Genomic DNA, 25499 nt, shown 5'->3' with positions numbered 1-25499 from the left:
GCGTGCAAGGTGTCAATCTCTTCGTCTCCCTATGTACCACAACTCTCCTTTTTGAATCACTCGATTTCGTTGAGTATTGACAAAGTTATGGCTGTTTAAATTTGGTGTAGCTTTCCGGCCGAAATCAGGCCTTCTCCTTCCTTTGAATCCGGCAACCCAGAAATCCCAAAGCCTTTGGGCCTTTCCTGCCGAGCTCAACCCAAAACCCATTTCAGTTTTTATTATTTATTTTATTTATTGTTTTAATGTAAAAGGCCCTTGGGCCATTTTAAATCAGGGTCTTCGCCCTGTCCTCCTTAAAACCCCAACCCATTTATTTTAAAGCCTAACCCATTTTCTCTTAAACTCATTTCTTTTTAAAAACCCAAAAGGCCTTTAGGCCATTTTCCTTTACAGCCTTAAGCCCGTGCATCCTAAACCAATCCTTCAAACCCCATTACCTTTAACCCTAACGTGTCCAAACCCTTTATGAGGGAATATTCCGTCAAGGAATGTTCTAGGAATATTCTATTGACGTTTACGAAATTTAACCGGGACCCTTCTTAGGGTAATTCGACGTCCAAAACCCGTTTCCGACGTCTGTTTTTCCAAATTCAATTGTTATAGTAGAGTTTTATGAATTGGACAATTTATGTGCTTAGGTGCAATATTTGTGACGTTTTCGTGGTTTCTAGTTTGCATGGTTCTTCGGCAGCTAAGTATCTATGAGTGGACCCCGTCTAAAAATGCATGTTTTGAATATAGAAATGCATACATGAAAAGCATGATTTAATGATTATGTTCTATGAAACGTTTTGTGAGATAACATGCTTACTAAGGCTATTTTGAATTATTACTATTTTTCCTCTAACTCGTGTTCTTATAGAATATCTGATGGATGACGATATTATATTTAGAACATGTTTCAAACATCTCTTTATAGTATAGATGATGGATGCCTTTATACAATGAAGTTGCTTTTCAATATATATATGTTCAAGGGTCCATCCCGGGCGACGGTTTGGTGTTGGCATAGGGCCTAGAGTGTGTTTCCTCTGGCTATTTAGCACATGGACGGGTAGCTGGCATGGGGCCTGAAGTGTATTTTCCTCTGATTGTCTGCTCAGAAACGGGGAGCCGGTAGGGGGCCTGGGGGTTATCGGACAATTCACTAGTGATTATTATATACAAGTTATGATTTAAGACATTGCACGGCATGCTAGGTTTCAGAAAACCTATGTTTATCATTATATATGTGTTTTCATAAACTCTAGGGGTTAGTATGTTGATAACTGTTTTATTATGTATATATATCAACTTGGTCCACTCATGTTTGTTTTGCGCTCCCTTCAAGACTTAGAATCGAGGCATACAATCCTGGCATCCAGGCACTTCCGTATCGGTGTCTTCGAGTCCTCTCAGTATAGGATCCATCCTTTGTTTCATTCAATTTTATATTATTTCTTTCAGTGTTCTCGTTAGTCGTATGCTCTAAACACGTTCCTTAAATGCATATTCATTATTCATTCATATTTATAAGTCTTATTTATTCCTTATTCTCAGCATTTGCATTCAATAAATGGCTGTCGTCACCTTCAGGTGTCGGCCAGCACATGCCTATCCTGGTGTTCGTGGAATATCAGGATCGGGGCGTGTCAGATTAGGCCCACCCTTGAAGACCAAAACAATTTTAAAAGCAAGATAATCTCAAACTTAGTGAAAATACAATTTAAATTAGAGGTGGGTATAACACCGTAGTAGTCCCTTCATTTGTTGAACATGAAGAAGGAGACACGTATTATGACAATATCAGGAATTGACCCAATTTTCAATAGAGAAATAATAAAATACATTTTTTTAAAGGAAAACTAATGAAAAAGGCTTGAAAACTTTGAGTTTTAATGATAAGGACAAAATAAAGGGTAAAGTGAATAGTACCAGGATTGACTTTTTAGTGTAAAAATATGGTTTTTCGTTAAAGTGAACAATACCGGGAGCTTTTCGTTAAAGTTCCCTTTTTTTAATCCTACACATCTTTATTTAATCATGACTGTGTTTTTTATTATTATTTATTTAATAATTATAGCCTATTGTAATTTCTACCTCAATTCCTGTTCGATACTTGTTATTGGCACTCAAAAAATCTAGTTTTGATATCAATTACAGTATTCTAGAACGATATCACACTTGACTTTGTTTGGTTCGGAAAAGCCTACTATAAATTTAGGGTTTGTTTGGAAGTGCTTTTAAAATGGCTGAAAGTGTTTTTGGTGAAAATGTTTTTGGAACCAATTTTTTGTAAAAATGAAAGTGAATCCTTGAAAAACATTTGAAGTGCTTCCTGTAACAAACTAAAAACATTTTCTCTAAAAGCACTTTGTCATTTTAAAAGCACTTCCTAACAAGTCATTAGTAGTTATAAAAAAATATTTCTCAATATTGTAATCCTCCTTTAATTGAGATTTTTTTTGTTCGGAATTGAGATTTTACGTGTAATTGACGTGTATTACATGCTTCCACCATATCGTTGACACAGAGATAAATGCTCAACCATTGATGTGTAACCAATGGCCTTTATATAGCAGTGTGTTATGTAACTGCTGCATATACCTCTCAAGATCAACAACAAATAAAACCATAAAAACAAACACAAATATCCATTAAAACCCATTGTTTCTAACTCAACCATGGCGAAAATTGATATAAATTGACAGTCTTCTGCCAATAGTGAACACAAATACAAACTATTAGAGATACATTTACGAATAATACTCATGGGCATTTCAAACATGAAATCATTCATCCTCTACTTGCTCCTTGTTAGCATGGTGGTGCTAAACTCCGAAGTCAAAGGTGACCCCGGAGTCCTCGACCCATGCAGAAGACCAGGCGGGCCACATCGAGGTTGTAATGCTACCGCCGAAGGTCCACGCCAACCCGCGAACCCTTATAACCGCGGTTGCTCGAGAATTCTTCGGTGTCGGGATGGTAATAAGTGATTTAGATGGATGAAGATTGTGGGAAAACATTTGCATTTTTATGTAGCAACTCTCACGTACTTTGTTTATATCTATAACGAGAATAAGGGTCTTTCAGAAAACCTTTGGGCTGTAATATGTGTATTGTATAACAAACCTTTTTGAAAACTGAAAGAAAAAGCATCCTACTTCTTGTAATGTAGTAAGCACGGACATCTATGACTAAAGCATAACCTTTCATATAGGTTTATCTTATGAATTCGTATTTAAGTAACTTGACATTCTAGCCATCGATTCGATTTTTTGCTGACAGGGTTTAAATTTTTTAAACAAACATAATCACAGATGTTGTCGGTATAATATTATCCGATTTTGATATTATGGCAGAATCTTTCTTGTAGCCTTGTTGCGACTTATTCTACCAAATTTGTTTATGAAAGCTGGAGTCTGTAAAACTATTTTGTGTACTTAAAAGGCCAAGCAAGACAAGGAAAAAGGATTTAGCCCATGTAGGGAAGGCATTCAACGTAGGCTCCAAAAAGGAAAACAAGTTTCCACCCCTAGATTGTTTACCTTTTTTTAATTTAATTATCTAAAGGTTAATGCTAATCAAAATGTATTAAGCGATGATCATGTGGTAATCATAATGTTACGTCATCTCTGAATGAATTCCAATGTGATAATCCAATGGATTGAAATGGCAAATAACATAATTGAAGTCCACTCAATGCAGCAGCAGAAACACACTTTCGGTGAGCATTCATGATGTGCTATCATGTTGGGAAGAAACATATATAAAGACCGAGAACGCAACACTGTCTGTCTCAAATTAAGAACGCATTTTGAATGTGTTTTAAGTTTTTCACGTTGTAATACTGGTAATACACGTTATGTAAGAATATGTTTTCTATATGGCAGAACATTGCATGACAAGAACTAGATGTAAGAATATGAGCATTGGTATGAGTCCGTATTTAGTTTTTGAATTCAAGATTTAATAGGAAGTCTCATTGGGAATGGATTTGTAATCCATATTGTTCTGGAATGCTTAAGGAACAGAGATACTAAACCACTGTTGGATTGGAATCAGTTTTCTATATGGATTTTAATAGGGAAATCCTTATAGAATTTGGCTAGGATTATGTTGTATATATAGTGATCTCTGCTCTCGCAGTTTGTACGCTTTATTATCAGGACTAAGACCTATTATTAGTTAAGAGCTTTGATTACTGAAGAGAGGAGAAGGCACATTGCGGTCTTATTGCTGAATTCAAATATGGTTGCTTCTTCGGGTTCATCTGTAAGTATGGTTTTCTCCATACGTTAGTTTAATGAACAATGACTTGTGTTTTGATAATAGTAGTTCATATAACTCGTTCTTGGTTTATGTTTACTCTAACACTAGAACCATGCGCAAACGAGCACAAACAAAAGGTGTAAAAAATGGTAAAGGAGGAAAGATACATTGGTGTCGAATGAGGATGAGTTGGGATCGCTCAGAAAGTTAATTTATGCCTTTCAAGGATACATTGGTGTCAAAGTGTAATTTGGAGGATAGCAGAGTTTACATGTATGCTGGAGGTGCATGGTAAACGTGTCAAATTTCAAGAAGTTGGAACTGAGTGAATTCATTTTTGGAGAAAGTGATCTTGCAGTCGTCTGTTAGTATTTCCATCTTGCCATGCTTTCAGATTGATGCTACCGCGATATGCGGGTTATATTGCATGACTTGAAGAATTTGTTGGTCATAAATTTACCCCAGAAGAGGATGCTTGTAAGTTTATTTCTGTTTTCTTGTATGACTGTATGTGTTAACAATGATATAGTGTCAAACACGTGTACTGTTATCAATTTATCACAATTTTTAATCCTTTATGAATAAAATACATAACACTCGAAGCTTTTGCCTAATCTTTATTGAGACTTGGCCTTGGCAAGAGATGCCCTTAACTTGGGCAGATTCTTGGGTGTAACCGGGTGAACTATATCCCTCTCTTTATCGTCTATCAAATGTACCAAGTACAACTAATCATCATCACCTCTAGAATGCCTATGGTCCCCCATCGCAGATATACCAAGTAGAACCATAGGCATAATCTCATCGTGCAAACAGTAATCACCCATCGCAAATATACCAAGCATGATCACCCCTAAATACATATGGCCCCCCATCGCAGATATACTAAGGAAGACCACATCCTAGCTCTAGGTAGTGATCACCCATCGCGGATATACCAAGCATAATCACTCCTAGCATGCGTATGGTTCCCCATCGCAGATATACCAAGCATGATCACTTCTAATAGTCCCCCATCACGGATATACCAAGCAGGACTGTGTCATATAGCTCTAGGTAGTGATCACCCATTGTGGATATACCAAGCATGATCACTCCTAGCATATGTATGGTCCCCCATCGCAGATATACCAAGCAGGACCATCCATGTACCACTACTACATTGTGCGGTCTCATCATCACACATTATACCCAATTATACGTATACACGCTATTGATTCCACATATCAACCAACATCTAGTCATATGGAGCACAGCAAAAGGAATTCCCCTAATTACTATTTCTACTAAAAATCTAATAAAGTACCTAACTCATCTCCTAACTTTTATCCCTATCACATGCTAGGTAGTAATGTCAAGTTCAAATAGGTATTCAGTTGGCAATCATATCCAAATAATTATCAAACAATAATTAGATCCCATAATTGTCATAACATTCATCATAATTATCATTCACATTATTAAAAAGATAATTAAACACATATATATATCACAAACATCATCAGTACACAAGTCAAATCATATGTAATAAGCATAGGTCTATGGCTAAATATATAAAAATCTCATTTCAATAGAAATCATATTTATAAGACCAATTCATATTCACAAATGATACCAATATAAGAAATTAAGATAATAATCATATATCATATATTCAAGTCAATATCTAACCAATATAGGCCCACTAGACTTCAATTAGTCCCGTAGTACTAATTTTATTATTTAGAACGTTTCGAGACATGTTAACCACAAGTCAACTCTCGGTCAACGATAGGGTCCACAACTCTACGTAATTTGATCTTGAAGATTTGCACATTGGATTGCTGATTCATAACTTCCCAAAGTCCACATTATGCTTCTAGAATAACATACTAAAATTTCATTATGATCCAACGGTCGGATTGTCGTCAATCACACAAACAAGTGGTGGTCCAATTTGATCACCACACCAAACAATTGAATTTCGGGAAACCGAGCTAGACATAGGTTCACAGGGTCACTAGAAGGTATTTGGTACTTAGACAACACTCGTGGACGGTTCCACACACCGCCACACGTGGTGGTAGCCAAGGTGGAGAGTTTAGAAACCCCAAATTTTCAACATTAACTAAATGAGCTCAAATTTACATGGCTAGAGCTCAACAAGGGAAACACTTTTCATAACTAAGCTAATGATAAATTCTAACCGAAAACCGTCCAAATTCACCGGAGAAAACCGGATTGCTAAGGTTCTAAACACCCAACTCTAAAATGAATACGAAAGCACAAACTAAGCATACCAACTTGAATATTATAAAGAGTAGATGAAGTTTCATACCTCAGTCAAAGGAAATGGTTGGCGGAATCACTGGAAAAATGATAAAACCGTCGGAAAAGTCGTGGGCTTTGTGGCTTCGAATTGCAAAGATGGAAACGAAAATGGGAAATCTAACACTACAGAGATGAAGGGCTCGTCTAGAGCTTTCTATGGACACCAAGATCACCCAAAACGGAGCTTGGACGGAGGAGATATAGGCGGGTCAAGTTGGTGGGTTACCGAGTCCATTCTCCCCCCTAAAACAGGTTAGAATCCGATCCTTCCCCCTTTTTTTTTGTTTGGAAAACTGGATATTATTTCAGGGCAAAGCCAAACTACAAGGCCAACAAAGATACAAGAAGCACACAAACTTACATACTAAACAAACAAAGGTCCAGACCAAAGTACATATACAAGCAAAATGGACCAGCCAACAAACCAAAGCAAAGCCCAACCAACAGCGTGGGCCCAAAACAAAAAAGAAACCCAAGAATGCAGTAGTAACCCCCGCCGCAACATCCGATCAAGAGTCGCCCAAATCCACGTCTCCGACCATACGCCGACTCGTCGATCATCGCATCCAACCTCAAGCATCACCTGGGACGCAGCCACCAATGAAGAAATCAAGCAACCAGAAAATGAATTTTGGCTACCTGAGGAAAGAAACCCGTGCAAAGCTACGAGCAACACAGCCATCAAAGGCAGACCAAGAGAAGGTGGTAGTGTAAGGAACACTCGAGCCTGTGCAATCACCGAAGCTCTACACACCATCTCAAAAGAACAAAAGTGCAGATTGGAGCAAGGATGACCAAAGAGGAGAGATGTCAGCAAGAGAAGAAGAAAAAGGAAAAATGAAACAGAGAGCATGGGGAAACCACTGCTGAAAGGAGAAAGAGAAGACAAGGAAAGGAAGGGAAGAGCGGGTAACCAACCCTAGACGAAGCTAAGGTCGGCACTGATAGGAGCATATCTATGCGACTTAGTTAGCTTGTTTCTTGGCATTTATGTTGTTAGTTCATAGTTATTTTAGTATTTTAAGCTATTTTCGTGTGTTTGTAGGTCCAAAGGGTTAATGTGGCAAAGAATTGCATTTTGGAGCATTTTTGGGCATGGAATGGATAACATATGCTTGGAGCAAAAGGAATGGACGAAATTTGAAGTTTGTGCATCATTATTTCCCTATAAATAACCATTTTAGCACACTTATTTCACCCAACACATCCATTCACCTACAACTACATCCACTCATTTCACCCAACACATCCACTCATTACAACCACCCAACACATTCACCTACCACTACATCCACTCATTTCACCCAACACATCCACTCATTTCAACCACCCAACACATTCACCTACCACTACATCCTCTCCCTAGCCTATAAATATATCCATCCAAAGACACATTCAAGGGGACAGTTTAAGGAGAAGGGAGGAAGACACATTCTGCCGCAAGGCGGAGTCTTTTCTTCTTAACCATTCTACACATTCCCACAACAAAAACACAATTCCATACACCTTCATTTCCCTTTCTTTGTCGTGACCTCCATCCAACCTAAACACATTCAGCCATTCCTCCATACAAACAAACCTTTAAACACTCACCAACACCTTGTGCCGTAGCAAAGGAAGGGAAGGAAAGTGCTTGGACGTGCTTGCTGTCTAACTTGGATCGTTGGAGCGTTTAGGTGTTTTCTTTCTTTTGTTTCTAATGTTTAAATTCATTTTCTTTCGTTTTGTTGTAAATATGAGTGGCTAAACCCCTCTTGGTTAGGGGTGATTTCAAAGCCATGATTATGTGTGCAATATAATTTGATAAATTCCAGTTATGAATTCTTAAATTGTGAATGCAATTGGCTTAACTATTTGATTGATAACTTATTTGTATTTGTTAATTAAGGGTCGACACTTAATTGGCATGCATAAATTCGTTGCTAGAACATAAAGAAGTTTCACATAATCGTTACAAACTTATATTCACATGTAGTGAAGGTCGCTTATAAACGATCGCGTTAAGTTCAATTCCTAGCATGAGTGACATGATGTCATAGTTGCAAGTGCTTTGTCAATGCTTATGATTTTCATTAAACGTAATGATCTTTGATTGTATCTCTATTATGATGTCATGTAGGGAACTTTAGAATAATGTTTTGGGTTGTCGAATGATGCCATCCAATCCAATAAAACAAGGAAAATCTAAGAGTTAACTAGTGATGTCACGGTTAATTTGGATCATTGTCATTCGTAATTCAATGAAGTAGTAACTGGAAATCAAGTTATTTGCATACATGCCATGTGTGGAGAAAAAGTCTCTAGCTATCCCATCCATCATCTTATTTCTCAATTTTGTTTTACACTTTGTCTAGTTTTTCATACTTGTTTGTTTGTTTCAACTTTATCCAAAACCGAATCCCCCTTTACTTTAGTGTGTCTAATTAGTTAGAATCTGTTTTAATTTGTGTTTTTAAATGTTTTGATTCAAGTAAAAATCAATTTTCGTCCAAAGTCATTCCTATTGTCTAGTTTAAGTTTAGGAGTAATTAGGTTTTCATCCTTATTTTTACTACTCTATTGATTAAAACCTTATTACTTTTCAATTTTTAATCAAGGTCCTTTGTATTAATAATATCATTAATTATTTCAATAATAAAATATTTTTTATTTCTAAATATATTCATTTAATATTAAAAATGTTACAATTAGTATATTTATATTTATGGCTAAATTTTTTATCATATATTTTTATTTTTAGTTTGTACCCATTTTTAATTTGCAACCCTTTTTTAATTTGTACCAATTTTCCTTTCAATTTTAATTTGTACCCATATATTAATTTCTTTTTGTGCCCATATTTTTTAAAGTTTTATTTGTATTGTACCCATATTTTTTTATTTATTTGTACCCATTTTTATTTTTGCTAAATGTACCCATTTTGAAGAATGTACCCATGTTTTGATACAATAATTTTTTGGTTATTTTTTATGAATGTACCCATGTTTACACACACACACACAATAGTATATTTATATTTTAATATTTTTAATCCCACAAATTATGTTTTTTATTTAAAATCTCATTACTATAAACAACTATAAATTTTAATTTTTAATTTAAAAAATATAGTAACGTACATAGAAATAAATTATCAATTAATTTTAGGGACTTGGATAAAAAATTGAAAACCAACAAAGTTTCAATCAAAGATTATTCATAACTAGGGACCGCATCCAAAGTCTCCCTTAAGTTTATTTAGTTGTTTTAAGCTGTTTTGAGTATTTTAAGTTTGCTTTGAGTCTTGTGAGTCATGTTAAGTGTTTTTAAATTTAGTTTTATGTTTTTGAGTTAGATTAGAGGTTATTAGCAAGCCCTCCTAATCTCGGGTTCAGAACGATCCCTACTTATACTTATACTACAATTGTCAAAAGAGGATTAAATTTGTGTGTTAAGTTAATTTTCGCATAAGTTTTTGGTGCCGTTACTGGGGATTAGCAACTTTGCTAATCCCTTGTTATTTCTTTTTGTTTATTTTCGTGTCTTTTGTGTTTTTTTTTTTTTTTTTTTTTTTTTTTTTACTTTTGATATTTGATTTAGTTTTGTTTCCTTGATTTCAGGTACTAAAGAAGTAAGACATGGATTTTGCTACCATTCAAGCTCAATTGGCGGAACTTACTTCTCAATTGTCACAATATGCCGAAATGACCACAATGCAAAGTGTCCCTATATGTGGTGTGTCCTATGGGCAAGGATATCCAACTCAGCAATATTCTCAATTCACTGCGAATGAAGATGCTTGGGGTTATCAAGGCCATAGCCAATCATGGGACAACATGTTTTCCAACGCTTACAATTCGAATTGAAGAGAATTATTCAGATTACATAGAACCTCAACAATTCCAACAAGATGGATATTGGCAGCAAGAAGAGAAGTTCCATTCAAGACCTATGCAGCCATCACAACCTCATATACAATATGTTCAATCAAACTCAGGTTCGTCAATAGATTATGATCGAATTTTTGATGAAATAAATTCTTTGGGGCAGGGCTCACAAAATCAAACCAAGGAGGCTCAACAAGATGGATATTAGCAGCAATCTGATGAGTTTTATTTAACACCTATGCAGCCACCACAGCTTCCCCTACAACAATTCCAATCAAATTCAAGTATGTCCACGGATAGTGATCAAATTTTTCAATTACTAACCTCTTTGGTGCAGGGGCAGCAAAATCAAAATGAAACAATGCTCAATCAAGCTAAGGAGATGAGCAAATTGAAAAATCAACTTGGAGAGATTATGGAGTTCACGGCACAAATTCAAGAGCAAAGTGAACTCTCCAACTCAACTATTGAAAATTTGAAGAAAGATTATGAAATCCATGATGCTATTACTTTGGGAAGTGCTATGGAGGTTGAAGGTGAACCCAAGACATCTAAACCAAGCCAAAACATGGATGAACAGCTGATGCTCAAATAAGAGGAGAATAACAAGGCCACGGCGAGGGAAGAACCACCCTTGCCGCAGCCCCATATGCCCTCTATGCCGTTCACTACAACCAAGGTAAGCCTAAATTCAATTCGTCTTGACCTCGTTTCACCAAATATCCTTATTCCTTGCAGGATCAAGCAATCCAAGGAAGAAGAGGGTGAGAAAGGCATCTTCAAAACCTTTCCAAAGAATCAAGAGCAAGAAGTGGATGGGGGAATGTCTAGAATTCATCAAAGAAGATACACTTGAGATGAAAAATCCCAAAGAGGTTGGATTTTATGACACGGGACAAGTCATAACTCTCAAAACACCAAATCTGGCCAAGTCATATATCTCTGCAACCTTCAAAGATGTGGTGTTCGTAATTGAGTTTGTGTCGGAGCAAGCAAGTAAGCCATTTTTTTCCAATTTCCATTTTATTTTATATTAACTTGTTGATTTTGATGATTCGGGCACCTACACTAGAATTTAAACCATTGCCATATCACGTCAAGTATCACCTTCCATTCAAGGATCAATTCCATGCTATGGGCCCTATCCAAGCTTAGAAGGAAGTTTCGTCTGGCTGCAAGACATTAAAGCAAGGCTTCTTGGGAGGCAACCCATGTATTCAAATAAGGAAGATCTTTGAATTTCTCAACGATTAGTTTTGCATTCCTAAAAACCTACCCTTTTCTACATTTTTATTTTGTCATGATTGTCATTTTTATTTGTTGCTTGTTTAATTATTTTTGGTGTGGGTTTATTTTGAAACATTGACAGATATGCAAGGTACTTTTACATTAAAATTCATGGAAAATGAACAAGAGGCAGAAAAATACAAGAGAAAGCCTTCACAAAGGCTGCTTAGGAGAAATCTCAGTAGTCGGCGGAGCCTTAGCAGTCGGCGGAGCCACAAAAGGAGGAGGTATCGGAGGTTGATCATTTGGAGCTTCACTACGCAGTACAGCCCCAGAAGACGAAAACAAATGTTGTTGGAACAAACCCACAAACCTCTGATGATCAAGTAAAATCTGACCATCAGATTCTTGCATCTGGTCAATCTTCTTCTTCATGTTTGTAGCATAGTTGTGTGCAACTGTTTATTCTCATGCTTGAGCCCTCTAATCTCCTATTTGAGACTCATCACTTCAGCCGCCAATGATTCAACTTGACGGGTTCGAGCAAATAGACGTTGGGCCATATAAGACACAGAACCTACACACTGCACACTGAGAGCCAGAGAATCCTTAACAGCCAACTCATCAGACCGTTTGGAAAGCAGTCTATTATCTTTGGGAGTGACAAGGTTTCGGGCCACCACCGCAGCGGTCATATCATTCTTCATCACCAAATCCCCAACGGTAAGAAAACCAGTAGGGGATATGAATGATGGGCGTCATATGTTGTCTGAAGAAGGCATGGCTGCCTCTTCACCAAGCTTCAAGTCAAAACGACGGTCGGAAGGGCCAGACATTTTCAAAGTTGTTGAAGAAAAAAGAGGTCGGACAAGTCAAGATCGTAGAAGTGCAAGAAGGAAGTTTCTACAGGCAGAAATTCAAGTGTGCTTTGAAACGTAATGTGCGCCTCTATAAAAACCAACACTCGACGGGATTTCAGAGATCGAAAAGGCGAGCTCAGAAATCGAAAAGGCCAATTCAAAAATCGAAGAGGCGCTAGCTTTCTCAAAAGCTTAGCTTGCTCAGAAACCACGAGCCAATCTTCTTTTCTATATTTGTCCACACTTGTCACATGCAACCTCTGCACTCGACGAAGCTCAGAACTCGAAGAGGCGAGCTCAGAACGCGAAGAAGCAAGCTCAGAAATAGGAGAGGCATCTACTTTTCCAGACGTGTCAGCATCTGTCACATGCACACTCAGCTTTGCAGAAATCACGGGCAGTTTATCGAAACGTCGATTCTAGATATTGAAGAGGCACTTGCTTTTCCAGACGTGTCAACGCCTGTCACATACACACTCAACTTTGCGGAAATCACGGGTAGTTTGTCGAAGCACCAATTCCAGATATCGAAGAGGCACTTGCTTTTCCAGATGTGTCAGCGCCTGTCACATGCACACTCAGCCTTGCGGAAATTACGGGCAATCTGTGAAAGATTTCTTGTGAAGTAGAATGCACATGAAGTTTACTATTAAATCATCCAACGGTTGCCTACAAGAGTGAAAGAATAGTACCGGTTATTAATTCCTATAAATGTCAACCTTCACCCTCCATTGCAAGGCAGACATACATAACATTTCTTCATCTCCGAGAATGCCTTCCCAACGAAGCCTCTCGAGTCACTCAGTGTTCCTTATTCCTTGGGGTACCTCTGCAAACAACTCATCCAAAGCAAAAGTATTTCATATCATGAAGGTTGAAAGCAAGAGTATCTCATATCATGTTTTCTCCCTGTCCTTCTCCTTGTCGTTGTTTTCATCTGCGGGACAAGGAGAAAGAGAGCAATCAACTAGCACTTGGTATCAATCTTCTGATCTGGAACTGACTACCTGGAACCCCTTCCTGATTGCTTACCTAGCCCCGCTCTCGAGAACTCATCTTCAACATCTTATGCTTCCTCTTCGTCTACCACATCTGCCTGAGGAACATATAAGGGAAGTGAAAATGATACCTCGAAGCATGTGGAGACAATGTCCTAATTCATCCTCAGCTAGGGACAAGGAGAAAGAAAGCAAGAGGTGGGCACTTGGAAAGATTGAAGAAAGAAACAGACCATCACCTCTACTTCATGCCTGCCTGCCGTGCAGAAGAAACAAGCAAAGAAGAATGCAGACTGCACAATCAAATCAACCCAGCAAAAGGAGTCTGATTTGAAACCAAGGAACTCTCGCTCAGAATTCCGAACCAGTTCGAGATCAAAGCTGTGGAAAGACAACAAGATCATCTATCTCCAAAACCAGATTTGCGTTCTTAAACTCTACTCTGTCTGGTTTTTACTTTGCCATACTTGTCATGTTTATTCGTTGTTTGTTTGATTGTTTGCTTGTGTTTGTGTGAGTTTATGCTTGAAACATTGAGGACAATGTTCGATTTAAGTGTGGGGGGGTAACCAAGTTGTTTTGCATGAAATTCGTGGAAGTTTATCGCCCATTACTTCTAATGTTGTTCCTTGCTGTTTTTAAGAGTTTTTATGCTGTTTTGGAGTGTTAGTGTGTTTTGACATAAAAATTTGAAAAATTGTTTTGAAAAACCCAAAAATAGTTGTTTTTGTGTGTTTGTTTGTGTCTTAGGGTACCTTCCAACACAATGATGAGGATTTGGTTTTTAATTACATGACTGTTAAAGATAGTTATAAACATGGATGAAAATTTGATTTACTCTTTGGTGTATGCTTGGTTGTGGTTATAATTTATGAATTCACATGCAATCATAAAGGAAAAATCAGTTTTTGTAACATGCTTGAAAAAAGGAACTCAAATGAACGCTACAACCTTGTGAGACTTGAGCCTAAATGTTTATTTGGAGAGTTAATAATCTGTGCATCATTGTTTTCTAAAGTTGTTGCATGATCTCATTATTCTTTGCTTGGTTGCTACTTAGAAGGCGTTTCATCATTTAGTTCCAAATGCTAGAACTCATGCCTATTTCATTCAAAGCATGCTATTGATTTACATAAAACATATTCAAGATGAAGTTGTGTAGTGACCACCAAAGCCAAATTGCCGTGCCCCTATTTCATTATGTGTTTAAGTTTAACCCCGTTGAGCCTTGTTAAGCCTATGTTCTTTGTTAACCCACACTATCCTTACCTAGCCTAGTGTTAGGACCATCCATACCCTTGTTCTTGAAGCATAGTCAAGCATGACTTAAAATGAACTCCTTTTTTATTAATGTATTGCAGAAAGCAAGTGTGGGGGAAGTGATTCTTGTGTGTGTGCATGCGCCAAAGTCCTTAATAAGGCATGGGTAGAAAAGAAAAAAAAAGAATTGAAAAAAAAAGTATGAAAAAGAGCTCTAAAGTGTTGTTTGTTAAAGAAAGGGTTCAAAACATTGAATTCGGCCCTAAGTGTTGCATAAATCTTCCCTTTGTAATTAAAAGTTGATTCTGCATTCTAAAGTGATTTCCAAGTGTCTATTTCATTGCTTTGCTTGCTATCGCTTTAAGAACGTTTGTTATCCCTATCCTTTCTTTGTTAGCCATTACCCCCAAGCCCTGTTACAACCCTTGACTTCAATCTTGAGTGTTGTGTGTTTCAATTTGTGGAGTTCGAAATTGGTATGAGCATATGGTGTCACTGGTTCTCGCATCTAAGTAGTAGCATTCCATTCATGAAATCATATCTAAACATGCTTAATAACTCCAGAAAATTGCTTTCTTTGTTATAACATATGTGAGTCCTTATCTTTCGTGTTTACATCAATCTTCTCACATATACTAGTGTAGGGTGTGTAGTCAAAAAATGTGTGTGAAAATAGAGAGTATCTTGTAAGGAATTGAGCAAATTCTCTAAGGCATGTTACTACATTCAAAACATCGTTTTAATTGGTTAATTGTGAACTAGTAAGTGGTGACTGTGATTAAGTATGTGCTCAAGTGTAAGGATGACCAAAATTTGTGGGAATGATGATTTTTAACACATCATGTTTCATTAAAAATCCCTGAGGCAATTGTTGGAAGCTCTAGGTTGTGTTTTGTTTTGTTTTATTTTGTTTGTTTTGTTTTGCTCGAGGACTAGCAAAGGCTAAGTGTGGGGGAATTTGATAGGAGCATATTTATGCGACTTAGTTAGCTTGTTTCTTGGCATTTATGTTGTTAGTTCAAGGTTATTTTAGTATTTTAAGCTATTTTCGTGTGTTTGTAGGTCCAAAGGGTTAATGTGGCAAAGAAGTGCATTTTGGAGCATTTTTTGGCATGGAATGGATAACATATGCTTGGAGCAAAAGGAATGGACGAAATTTGAAGTTTGTGCATCATCCTTTCCCTATAAATAACCATTTTAGCACACTCATTTCACCCAACACATCCACTCATTACAACCACCCAACACATTCACCTACCACTACATCCACTCATTTCACCCAACACATCCACTCATTTCAACCACCCAACACATTCACCTACCACTACATCCTCTCCCTAGCCTATAAATATATCCATCCAAAGACACATTCAGGGGATAGTTTAGGGAGAAGGGAGGAAGACACATTCTGCCACAAGGCGGAGTCTTTTCTTCTTAACCATTCTACACATTCCCACAACAAAAACACAATTTCATGCACCTTCATTTCCCTTTCCTTGCCGTGACCTCCATCCAACCTAAACACATTCAGCCATTCCTCCATACAAACAAATCTTCAAACACTCACCAACACCTTGTGCCGTAGCAAAGGAAGGGAAGGAAAGTGCTTGGACGTGCTTGCTGTCCAACTTGGATCGTTGGAGCATTTAGGTGTTTTCTTTCTTTTGTTTCTAATGTTTAAATTCATTTCCTTTCGTTTTGTTGTAAATATGAGTGGCTAAACCCCTCTTGGTTAGGGGTGATTTCAAAGCCATGATTATGTGTGTAATATAATTTGATAAATTCCAGTTATGAATTCTTGAATCGTGAATGCAATTGGCTTAACTATTTGATTGATAACTTATTTGTATTTGTTAATTAAGGGTCGACACTTAATTGGCATGCATAAATTCGTTGCTATAATATAAGGAAGTTTCACATAATCGTTACAAACTTATATTCACATGTAATGAAGGTCGCTTATAAACGATCGCGTTAAGTTCAATTCCTAGCATGAGTGACATGATGTCATAGTTGCAAGTGCTTTGTCAATGCTTATGATTTTCATTAAACGTAATGATCATTGATTGTATCTCTATTATGATGTCATGTAGGGAACTTTAGAAGAATGTTTTGGGTTGTCGAATTATGTCATCAAATCCAATAAAACAAGGAAAATCTGAGAGTTAACTAGTGATGTCACGGTTAATTTGGAGCATTGTCATTCGTAATTCAATGAAGTAGTAACTGGAAATCAAGTTATTTGCATACATGTCATGTGCGGAGAAAAAGCCTCTAGCTATCCTATCCATCATCTTATTTCTCAAATTTGTTTTACACTTTGTCTAGTTTTTCATACTTGTTTGTTTGTTTCAACTTCATCCAAAACTGAATCCCCCTTTACTTTAGTATGTCTAATTAGTTAGAATCTGTTTTAATTTGTGTTTTTAAATGTTTTGATTCAAGTAAAAATCAATTTTCGTCCAAAGTCATTCCTATTGTCTAGTTTAAGTTTATTTAGTTGTTTTAAGCTGTTTTGAGTATTTTAAGTTTGCTTTGAGTCTTGTGAGTCCTGTTAAGTGTTTTTCAATTTAGTTTTATGTTTTTGAGTTAGTTTAGAGGTTATTAGCAAGCCCTCCTAATCCCCGGTCTAGAACGATCCCTACTTATACTTATACTACAATTGTCAAAAGAGGATTAAATTTGTGTGTTAAGTTAATTTTCGCATCAGGCGCCCCCAAAGCTGCACAAAATCGAAACCCTCAGATAAGCACTGAGAATAACCCTTACTTAGAGAGAAGGGCTCTCACAAAGGAGGGAAACTCTTATCAATGCCAATTTTTTTTTCCTTTTTTTTTTCTTTTAAAAAACCTCCTTCCTTTCTAATTGGTCCCTTACTTTTTTTTTTTGGAATGGTCCATCAACAACTAATCTAATTGGTCCTAAACTTTGATTGGTTACCATTCCCACATGATGAGAGTTTTAATTAATTTATAACCTATAGTTTAGTAAAACGATTTCAAACGTCTGTAATTATACTGTAATAATCCGGACTTGCAAACAGCTTTCACCTATGCGTTCGTGGTTTCGAGATCCATTCAAAAACGTTACTTGTGACCTCGAAAGGTCAACGAGTAAATAATAATTTTCCAAACTTCACTCTTCGTAACTAGTTTAATTGAAATCTAAATTCAAATAAATTCATATAAATTCTCGAAAAATAATATAAAATCTCAATAATACAAATACGTAGATTATAACAATGAAATCCAGGAACGAGATTTCACAATGCAAATCTCAATAACCATTTTGGCTATTTAGCCTTTTAATTATGATTTCTTTTCGATCATTCAGGCACTTTTTTATTTTGGCATTTCTGGCACATTTTAGCTACACCATTTTTTATTTTATATTTTTTTTCTTGTTTTAAATATATGTAGATAATTTCTTTCATCACAAAAGATAACTTTTGCTGATAAATTTATAATTAGGAAAATCATAATAAATTAAAATTCTTAAAAGTTTGAAGATATAATCTTTAATTATTTATTTTTTGATCACTATTTAAAGATTATTTAATTTTCATTCTATTTGAAAATCATTTAATCTTCCATATTGCAGCTTTCCACACATCCCTAAAGTACCCCCTCCCATTGATCACCATTAGGTTAATTTGATTTAAAATGAGAATTTCGAAAATTAAAATATAAACTCTGGACAAGCAAGAATGGTATTAATTTCAATCTTTGTACAGTGTATGGCAGGTACATAACCACCACACCATGCTTTTTGTATTAAAAAACAAATAGTTTCAAACCAAAAAATATAAGGGATGCAGATTGGTATATAGCCATCATACCATGCTTAATTTTTATTTATTTTCTTTTTTGTTATATCAATTTATAAACAGTAAAAAATATAAAGAAAAAAAGAGCAACCAATATTTTAGACCATGCAAGGGCATCCTTTTGAGTCTCGCACATGGCCTCCAAAATCTCAAGATCGGCGCTGTCTATACTATCGGTTGTATGGTGGAATCTCTTTTGAGGTTCGGGGACATTAAAAGAACACAAGTTCAAATGAAGTTATGTTGAAATGATTGGAGTTCCAAGAGTTCATGTACCTTTGTTATTGTTAATAGCATGTCAATGACAACCAAAGGGATTAATTTGATCTCGAAAGAAAATTAAATCTTAAGTGGAATGCCACTCAATTCAAATTTGAAAGTTAAAAGAAAAGGAAAACTAATGAAAATGGTTTCAAAACTTTAAGTTTTAATGATAAGGACAAAATAAAGGGTAAAGTGAATAGTACCAGGATTGACTTTTTAGTGTAAAAATGTGATTTTTTGTTAAAGTGAACAGTACCGGGTGCTTTTCGTTAAAGTTCTTTAAAAGAAACTCTAACCGACATATCGCAATTAAAGTTGCTGCCAATTTCATTGGAAATTGGAGATGCTTAATTGGTTGAATAATCTTCAAAAATGGTGGTAGCCCCAATTCCAAAACGGCAAAACCCATGAGAGCAGTTCCATGGGAGCCGTCTTCCCAAGCTATCCACTATGCTATCCACCAAGTAAACAGTAATCGCCCCTAATAAACAGTAATCGTATTTTGTATCTCTACCCAACATTGAATAGTCCTGGCAATTGACAATAAAATATTATTATTATTATTTATAATTAATATTATATTATTTACTTTGTATGAATTAATATTATATTATTAATTTATCTTTTCCTTTTGGTCTTCCCGAAACTTCTACCATTTTTCTTTCTTCTTCCTTCCCACTTCTTTCTTTCAGAAATTTCTTCCTTGCACTGCAACGAGAGAGCACTGCAAATTTATGTTTTACAACTCCAAATTTGATTTCGTTTTTTCCTACAAATTTCTGGAGAAGAGCACTGCAAGGTAATTGACTTTTGGGTTTACCGCAGATTTTGATATTTTGTGTGCTTTCTGTTTCGTTTTTCCAGAATCTGGTGAGCTCCGCGACCAATTCCGACCAAGCTTGACCACGGTTGTTACTTACAGTGGTAGAATCTTGTTCATTTTCATTTTAGCATCATTTTTGTGCTTAAATTATAATTTTTAATAGAGTTTTAAATCGAAATCGGAATCGGGATGAATCCCTGCCAAATAATCCTGCGTTCTTCCTCGAGGGTTCCGGTGACCCATGTTTTAAATCGTGGCTGACGTTTGCGTCAAGTTGCCTTCGGGCTCTCGGGCTGGCAACCCGTGCCAGACCTGTCGCTCTGGCCGGGTTTGTCCCTCGGGCTACCACACGTTAGACCAAATCCGTCGGGCTCTCTGGCCCTGTTCACCCCCTGTCCCCCGAGCAAGAGCTCCCGCTGGAGCTGCTTTGAAAGAAGAGGGGAGCTACACCTGTTTCTCTTGAAAATAATTGTAAAAAGAAAATGGGTTGCAAAGCAAAGTGCAAAATCGACTGCCAAGTAAGCAAAAAAGAATTGTATCGACGTATTGATAACCAATAGAAATCCTGGATTTCAGACCCATTTAAAACCCGAGACCCACCAAAAAAGCACTCGGACACACTCCGACTGAGCGAGGTAGATCGCAAATAATTAGCACCGCTGCTGCTGCAATGAGGGCCGTCGCCATCCTCTTCTTCTTCCTTTTCCTTTCCAGCTCCGGTAGGTCTCAAATCTTTCACCGAATCATATAAATTTCCGATTCCGTTTGGACAAAAATTTCAATTTCCATTTGCTAACTTGTTTGCTTTTCTGAATCTAGTTTTTGGGGACAAGGAGGTCAAAGAGTTGCAGATTGGCGTCAAGGTAAATTACCCTTTTCGTTTTGTGTTTCATTTTTCTGTTTTCCAAGTCCAATTTGTAATCTGAAACGATGTTTGTGTCGAAATTGTGGATGATTTGCTGGAGCTGATTGATTTGTTGTGATTTGTGCGTGGGGCAACTGCTTGGTTGAGTTTAAAGTTTCTTACTTTATGATTCATTGAATTATGATCTTTGCTTTACAAAGCGGTATACTAAACTACTCCAATTTACGGAGATTTGCGCGGCCAAATGGCCTAACTCACATATGCAAGTTATGATCTTTTTGAATAGTATATTTCGTTTAAGACCCTTAGGTTATTTTTTGCGCCCCGTTATTTTCGTTGATCAGCTTGCTTTTTGGATTTGGGCCATTTTCTTTTAAGGGTTGGTTGTTCCTATCATTATGCTATGAAGTGCTTTTGATTTGGCTATGAAGTGCTATCATTATGCTATGAAGTGCTTTTGACTCTTGGGTTTTATTTTTTTAGAAATTGTTGTTATTTCTTTGTTGTTCTCTGGTCGTGTATGGAACTTTGGACGAAGAGGGTTTGCTAGAATTGGTTGGAGGCTTGGAGCTCATCCGTCATTCACCTTTATTGATTATTGATACTTGGAACTTGCTTTTATTTTGCAGTATAAGCCGGAAACTTGTGAATTTAAGGCTCGTAAAGGTGATACAGTCAGGGTACACTATCGGGTAAGTAGAATCTATGGAACAGTTGACAGTGATATGTACGATGGATGTCATGATAGTGTGATGGTATATGCGTGTAAATACTTTCTTGTACTCAAAATAGATTAGCATTTCGTTAATAAATGTGATTACCAAACATAGCTTACGTTTTGTTTTTCTTAACAAAGGTCAAGCTTTGCATTCATATTCTTTTCGATTGCCACATTATTACTTGAGCTGAAAATGAGAGTAATATCTTGTTTTAATGAAATTTGAAGCGTTGTTTTAGCAACCTGACAAGGCAATTGTTATTTCATCATTTCTTTGATCTATTCTTATGTAAATTATGCTGCCTATGTATTCGCTACTCCTGGTCTTGTACGTCTTTTTATATGTGGTGAGCTTGTTAGGCCCAAAAAGTTCCTTCAATACGATGTAGGAATTTGAGAGAAACTAATAACCAACTGATATCAGCGAATCCTCCGCAATACCTCTTGAGAATGTTTAGGTTCTGGCAGACTTTGTGTCACATAGTACACTCTGACATTCAACTTTCAGTTTCAGCTCATCAGAAGCTTTTTCTAATTGCTTGCAATCTTTTTCATTCAATATCTAAACTCTACCTGCATTCATGTAGTTGTCTTACCATAAGTTTGATTTTTGAGCCAATATCTCATCCTATAATGAAGACTGAAAAGACTAATAGTTTTTTGTCTCTGACCTTTGCAGGGTAAACTCACTGACGGAACTGTATTTGATTCTAGTTTTGAAAGAGGCGATCCAATCTCTTTTGAGCTTGGGACTGGTCAAGTTATAAAAGGTTTGGGGTTTGCTATTTAATTCGTGTCCATATTCGAATGTAGTTTTCTTACTCTTGTAAAAATACCTTTTGCTGGAATGCATAGCAGGTTATAGGCAAACCCATAGCTTGACAAATGTTCATATAGGAAGCATTTGATCATTCTACATATCTAAGTCTATGCATAAGTAACCAATTTCAGATACTTTACATTCATTAGTTGTTTCTACTGGCTATAAGAGTTTAATGGTTTTTTTCAGCTTGTCAGTATTCTAAGCTGCTTCGTCTAATAATGATGGGTTAATTATGACTATTTTCTAAATTTCACTGAGTGTACTTTTGTATTATATTTGTGGTCTTAATAGCTTGGATTCCTTTCAATTTTTAACCAATGCTGGATTTGTAAGGAATGCTTACTAGATTGCCCTCATTGCATTTTGTTTCTATCCACGTTGTCAATCTTAAGTTTGTCGTCCAAAGATCTACATCATGCAATTTTGGCAAACGTCAAGTGTGATGGGTATGCTGCATGTAACGGCATGGTAGCCTGTTACTAGAACAAGACATATAGTTTAACTGCACTCTTAATATTTTGGTTAAGATCTCCAGAGGTGGGCATATGTGTTGTTACTGAAAACTTAGTAGTATATTAAAGGATTTCTTCTTTGCAGGATGGGACCAAGGATTGTTGGGAACCTGCGTAGGTGAGAAGCGTAAGTTGAAGATACCTGCAAAACTAGGTTATGGGGAGCAAGGTTCTCCACCAACCATCCCAGGTAATAAATTATTCCAATCCCCGCGTGTCCAGACCTCATTTAACGTGAGACATATGTTTAGAAGTACTAATTTATTAGAATATCAATTGAGTGAGGTTGTTATTTGAACGTTGTAGGTGGTGCAACACTGATATTCGAGACCGAGCTGGTGGAAATTCTGGGAAAAAATTCAAAAGCTGAAGATGAAGAGCTGTAGGTGGGCAATGATTTCGTTCTTAGTTTTCTTCAAGAAGTTTCTTGTATCCACAACCCAGTGGAGCCAAAACGTTATTTTCCTTTATATTCTAGTGTACTATTTTAACTTTGTAATCAGGGTCGATTGTCTGTGGCTTCACATTGACCAAAAAATAGTGGCTTCACTTGTCATGTCATGATACGGTGTAAAATTGTTAATGTTCGTGCAAGCTTCGGCATGTTTTTTTCTTTCATATCTCACTGCCATATTGTTAGGGAGATGGTTTTTGCATAGCTTCTCACACGTTCCTTTTATTTGCAGGTTTTTTTTTTTTTTTAACAAACGATATCATCTACACTAAAAGGGAAGGAATTAGCTAGCAATAATGTTGTTCAAATTTGCTTTTGGCGAACCTAAGAATACTCACTTACAAGTGAAGAGGAACACCAGCAGTGGGTATTCTTGCAAAATCAGATAAGCATATTGTAAATAAATTAAACGCATAAATTCCAAGTGGTTTTTTTATTTGCTGTTGATTTGAATAAATTAAACGAAAACAAATTGAACTCAAGCTCATATTCTTGCAAAATCAGATAAGCATATCGTAAATAAATTTGATTGCCAAACAAAGCATACTCTTTGTTTATTGGTTATTACTTGAACTGAAAATCTTCTAATACAGTTTATGAACTTTGGAAATGAGTCATACCCGGTTTTAATGTAAGCGTTGCTCAAGAAACCCGACAAATCAATTGTTATTTCATCATTCTTAAATATATTCCTACATCTTATGGGGGGGGCTTCTTTAAAACTAAAAAATGGAGGTTTTGGGTTCAAAACCCGTTGTTAATGTGGAAGCGAGACTTGTGGCCAGAAGAAGGCTGAAATGCCTTTGTGAGTCTTCCCGCCCCTAAAAGGACTGGATAACCGTGACTTGCCACTAGTTGACTTCTTTTTAAAAAATAAAAAATAAAAATATATTCTTACATATCTTATACGTCTTTTTATATGTTATGGTTAGAAGGGAGCCCATATTCCACCTGAAGCGAAACCTAATAGGCATCTGGTTACACCACCCTTGAAGGCCTTAAGAGACTGAAATGACTAAAAGTTTTCGTCTTCGACCTTTGCAGGTGAAACTACTGATGGAACTGTATTTCATTCTAGTTTTGAAAGGGGCGATCCAATATCTTTTGAGCTCGGGATACATGATTTTCTAAATTTCTGTTGACCTATGCTAGAAAATGAAATGACCACTGACTTACGCTAAAATAAGAAATTACTTATTGACCTAAACTTAGTTCCCTGAATTCCTAAAGTTGGAATACATAGCAGGATACAGGCAAACCCATATACCTAAGCCTATGCCTAAGTAACCAATTTCAGATAATCACATTTGATAGTGGTTTCCACTGGCCATGAGAGTTTACTGGTTTTTCAGCTTGTAAATACTCTTTAATCTGCTTCCGACAGTATACTAACGATGTGTTTTCTATGACGGAATTCTATACTTTACTGAATGTACTTAATACGTTCGCCGTGTGATCTTAATAGCTTCGATTCCTGTCAAACTTTAATTAATTCTGGGTTTGTAAAGAATGTTATGTAGGTCTCGGGTTCGAAACTTGGGAGCAGCCTCTCCATAAATGGGGGTAAGGCTAGCCGACATTCACCTCTCCCAGACCCTGCGTAAAGCGGGAGCCGTGTGCACTGGGTACGACCTTTTATCTTTGTTTTAAATTTGTCGTCCAAAGATCTACTTTGATCTGTGATGGGTATGCTGCATGTAATGAAGAGTTCGGATTAAATAAGAAGAGATATGATTTGGTTCATCATGGAGAATTCGAATTAATTAAGACGAGATTTTGTCCTTTAAATTTTATTCAAACAACCATTTTCTTCATTTGCAAAGTGTTTTAGAAAGTGCAAACCGCGGAAAGAGTTTATATTATTTTTACAACTTGCAAACGAAGTTTTAAAGGTATGAATGTTGAATGAATTGTAAACTCAAACAGTATGGTTCAAATCTTTGCACAACTGAAAAGCATTCAAGTTTGACCAATACGATTTCATGCTAATGAGCGCAATTATTCTTGGTTTGCTTTTCAATTTTCTCATTTCTCATCGTCACAGATTTTTCTTCAATATTGTGTATCATTGAATGACACAAAAAATGAATGATTGAACGACAAAAAATAGAAGGTCTGAATAATTGTAAAAATCAAATCTGTTAAAATACTAATAACATTGAAGCCACGCCCAATTTTCACATACACAAAATATCTTTGTCCTCATAGATTTGGGGTGCATTTATACCAATGGCCTCTGCCCTATTTTGGTGGGGAGGCTTTCCTTCCGAATAAAGCAAACGTGTGCGCGGATGGTAACACAATCAACAGATTTTCCAGAACCGGAACATAGTAAATAGTGCTATTAAGTATTATTGTTCAAGGTTCTAAAAATCGCTAAGAGTTAGTCGGGCGGCGGGTAGGGACCTAGCATTTAGACGGGTACCTAGGCCGCCTAGG

At 36.5% G+C, this 25499-nt stretch overlaps 1 protein-coding gene and 1 long non-coding RNA gene across 3 annotated transcripts; both read left to right on the top strand.

Moving 5' to 3' along the window:
• The first annotated feature begins 7988 nt into the window (after nucleotides 1-7988).
• On the top strand, nucleotides 7989-16585 carry LOC126624065 (uncharacterized). Its single transcript, XR_007623978.1, has 2 exons — nucleotides 7989-8240; nucleotides 16426-16585. It is a non-coding gene; the product is annotated as an uncharacterized LOC126624065 (long non-coding RNA).
• Nucleotides 16586-19510: 2925 nt separating this feature from the next.
• Nucleotides 19511-23224, top strand: LOC126624404 (peptidyl-prolyl cis-trans isomerase FKBP15-2-like). Of its 2 annotated transcripts, none has more exons than XM_050293460.1 (7): nucleotides 19511-19664; nucleotides 20265-20407; nucleotides 20508-20551; nucleotides 21183-21245; nucleotides 21951-22041; nucleotides 22692-22796; nucleotides 22913-23224. In XM_050293460.1, exons 2-7 carry the CDS (start codon nucleotides 20359-20361, stop codon nucleotides 22990-22992), a joined length of 432 nt encoding a protein of 143 aa, XP_050149417.1. In that variant the 5' UTR covers nucleotides 19511-19664; nucleotides 20265-20358; the 3' UTR covers nucleotides 22993-23224. The 2 variants fall into 2 exon arrangements, with proteins under 2 accessions (XP_050149417.1, XP_050149416.1); XM_050293459.1 differs by having other exon boundaries at nucleotides 19535-19789.
• The last annotated feature ends 2275 nt before the right edge of the window (nucleotides 23225-25499 follow it).

The sequence above is a fragment of the Malus sylvestris genome, chromosome 5 (genome assembly GCF_916048215.2).
Source record: "Malus sylvestris chromosome 5, drMalSylv7.2, whole genome shotgun sequence".
Taxonomy (NCBI): Eukaryota; Viridiplantae; Streptophyta; class Magnoliopsida; order Rosales; family Rosaceae; genus Malus; species Malus sylvestris.
This window is presented reverse-complemented; position numbering and strand designations above follow the sequence as displayed.

Coding starts and splice junctions, on each gene's coding strand:
- LOC126624404 (XM_050293460.1), top strand. CDS start 20,359: ATGAGGGCCGTCGCCATCCTCTTCTTCTTCCTTTTCCTTTCCAGCTCC. Junction 22,042..22,691: donor GACTGGTCAAGTTATAAAAG/GTTTGGGGTTTG, acceptor TCTTCTTTGCAG/GATGGGACCAAGGATTGTTG. Junction 22,797..22,912: donor TTCTCCACCAACCATCCCAG/GTAATAAATTAT, acceptor TGAACGTTGTAG/GTGGTGCAACACTGATATTC.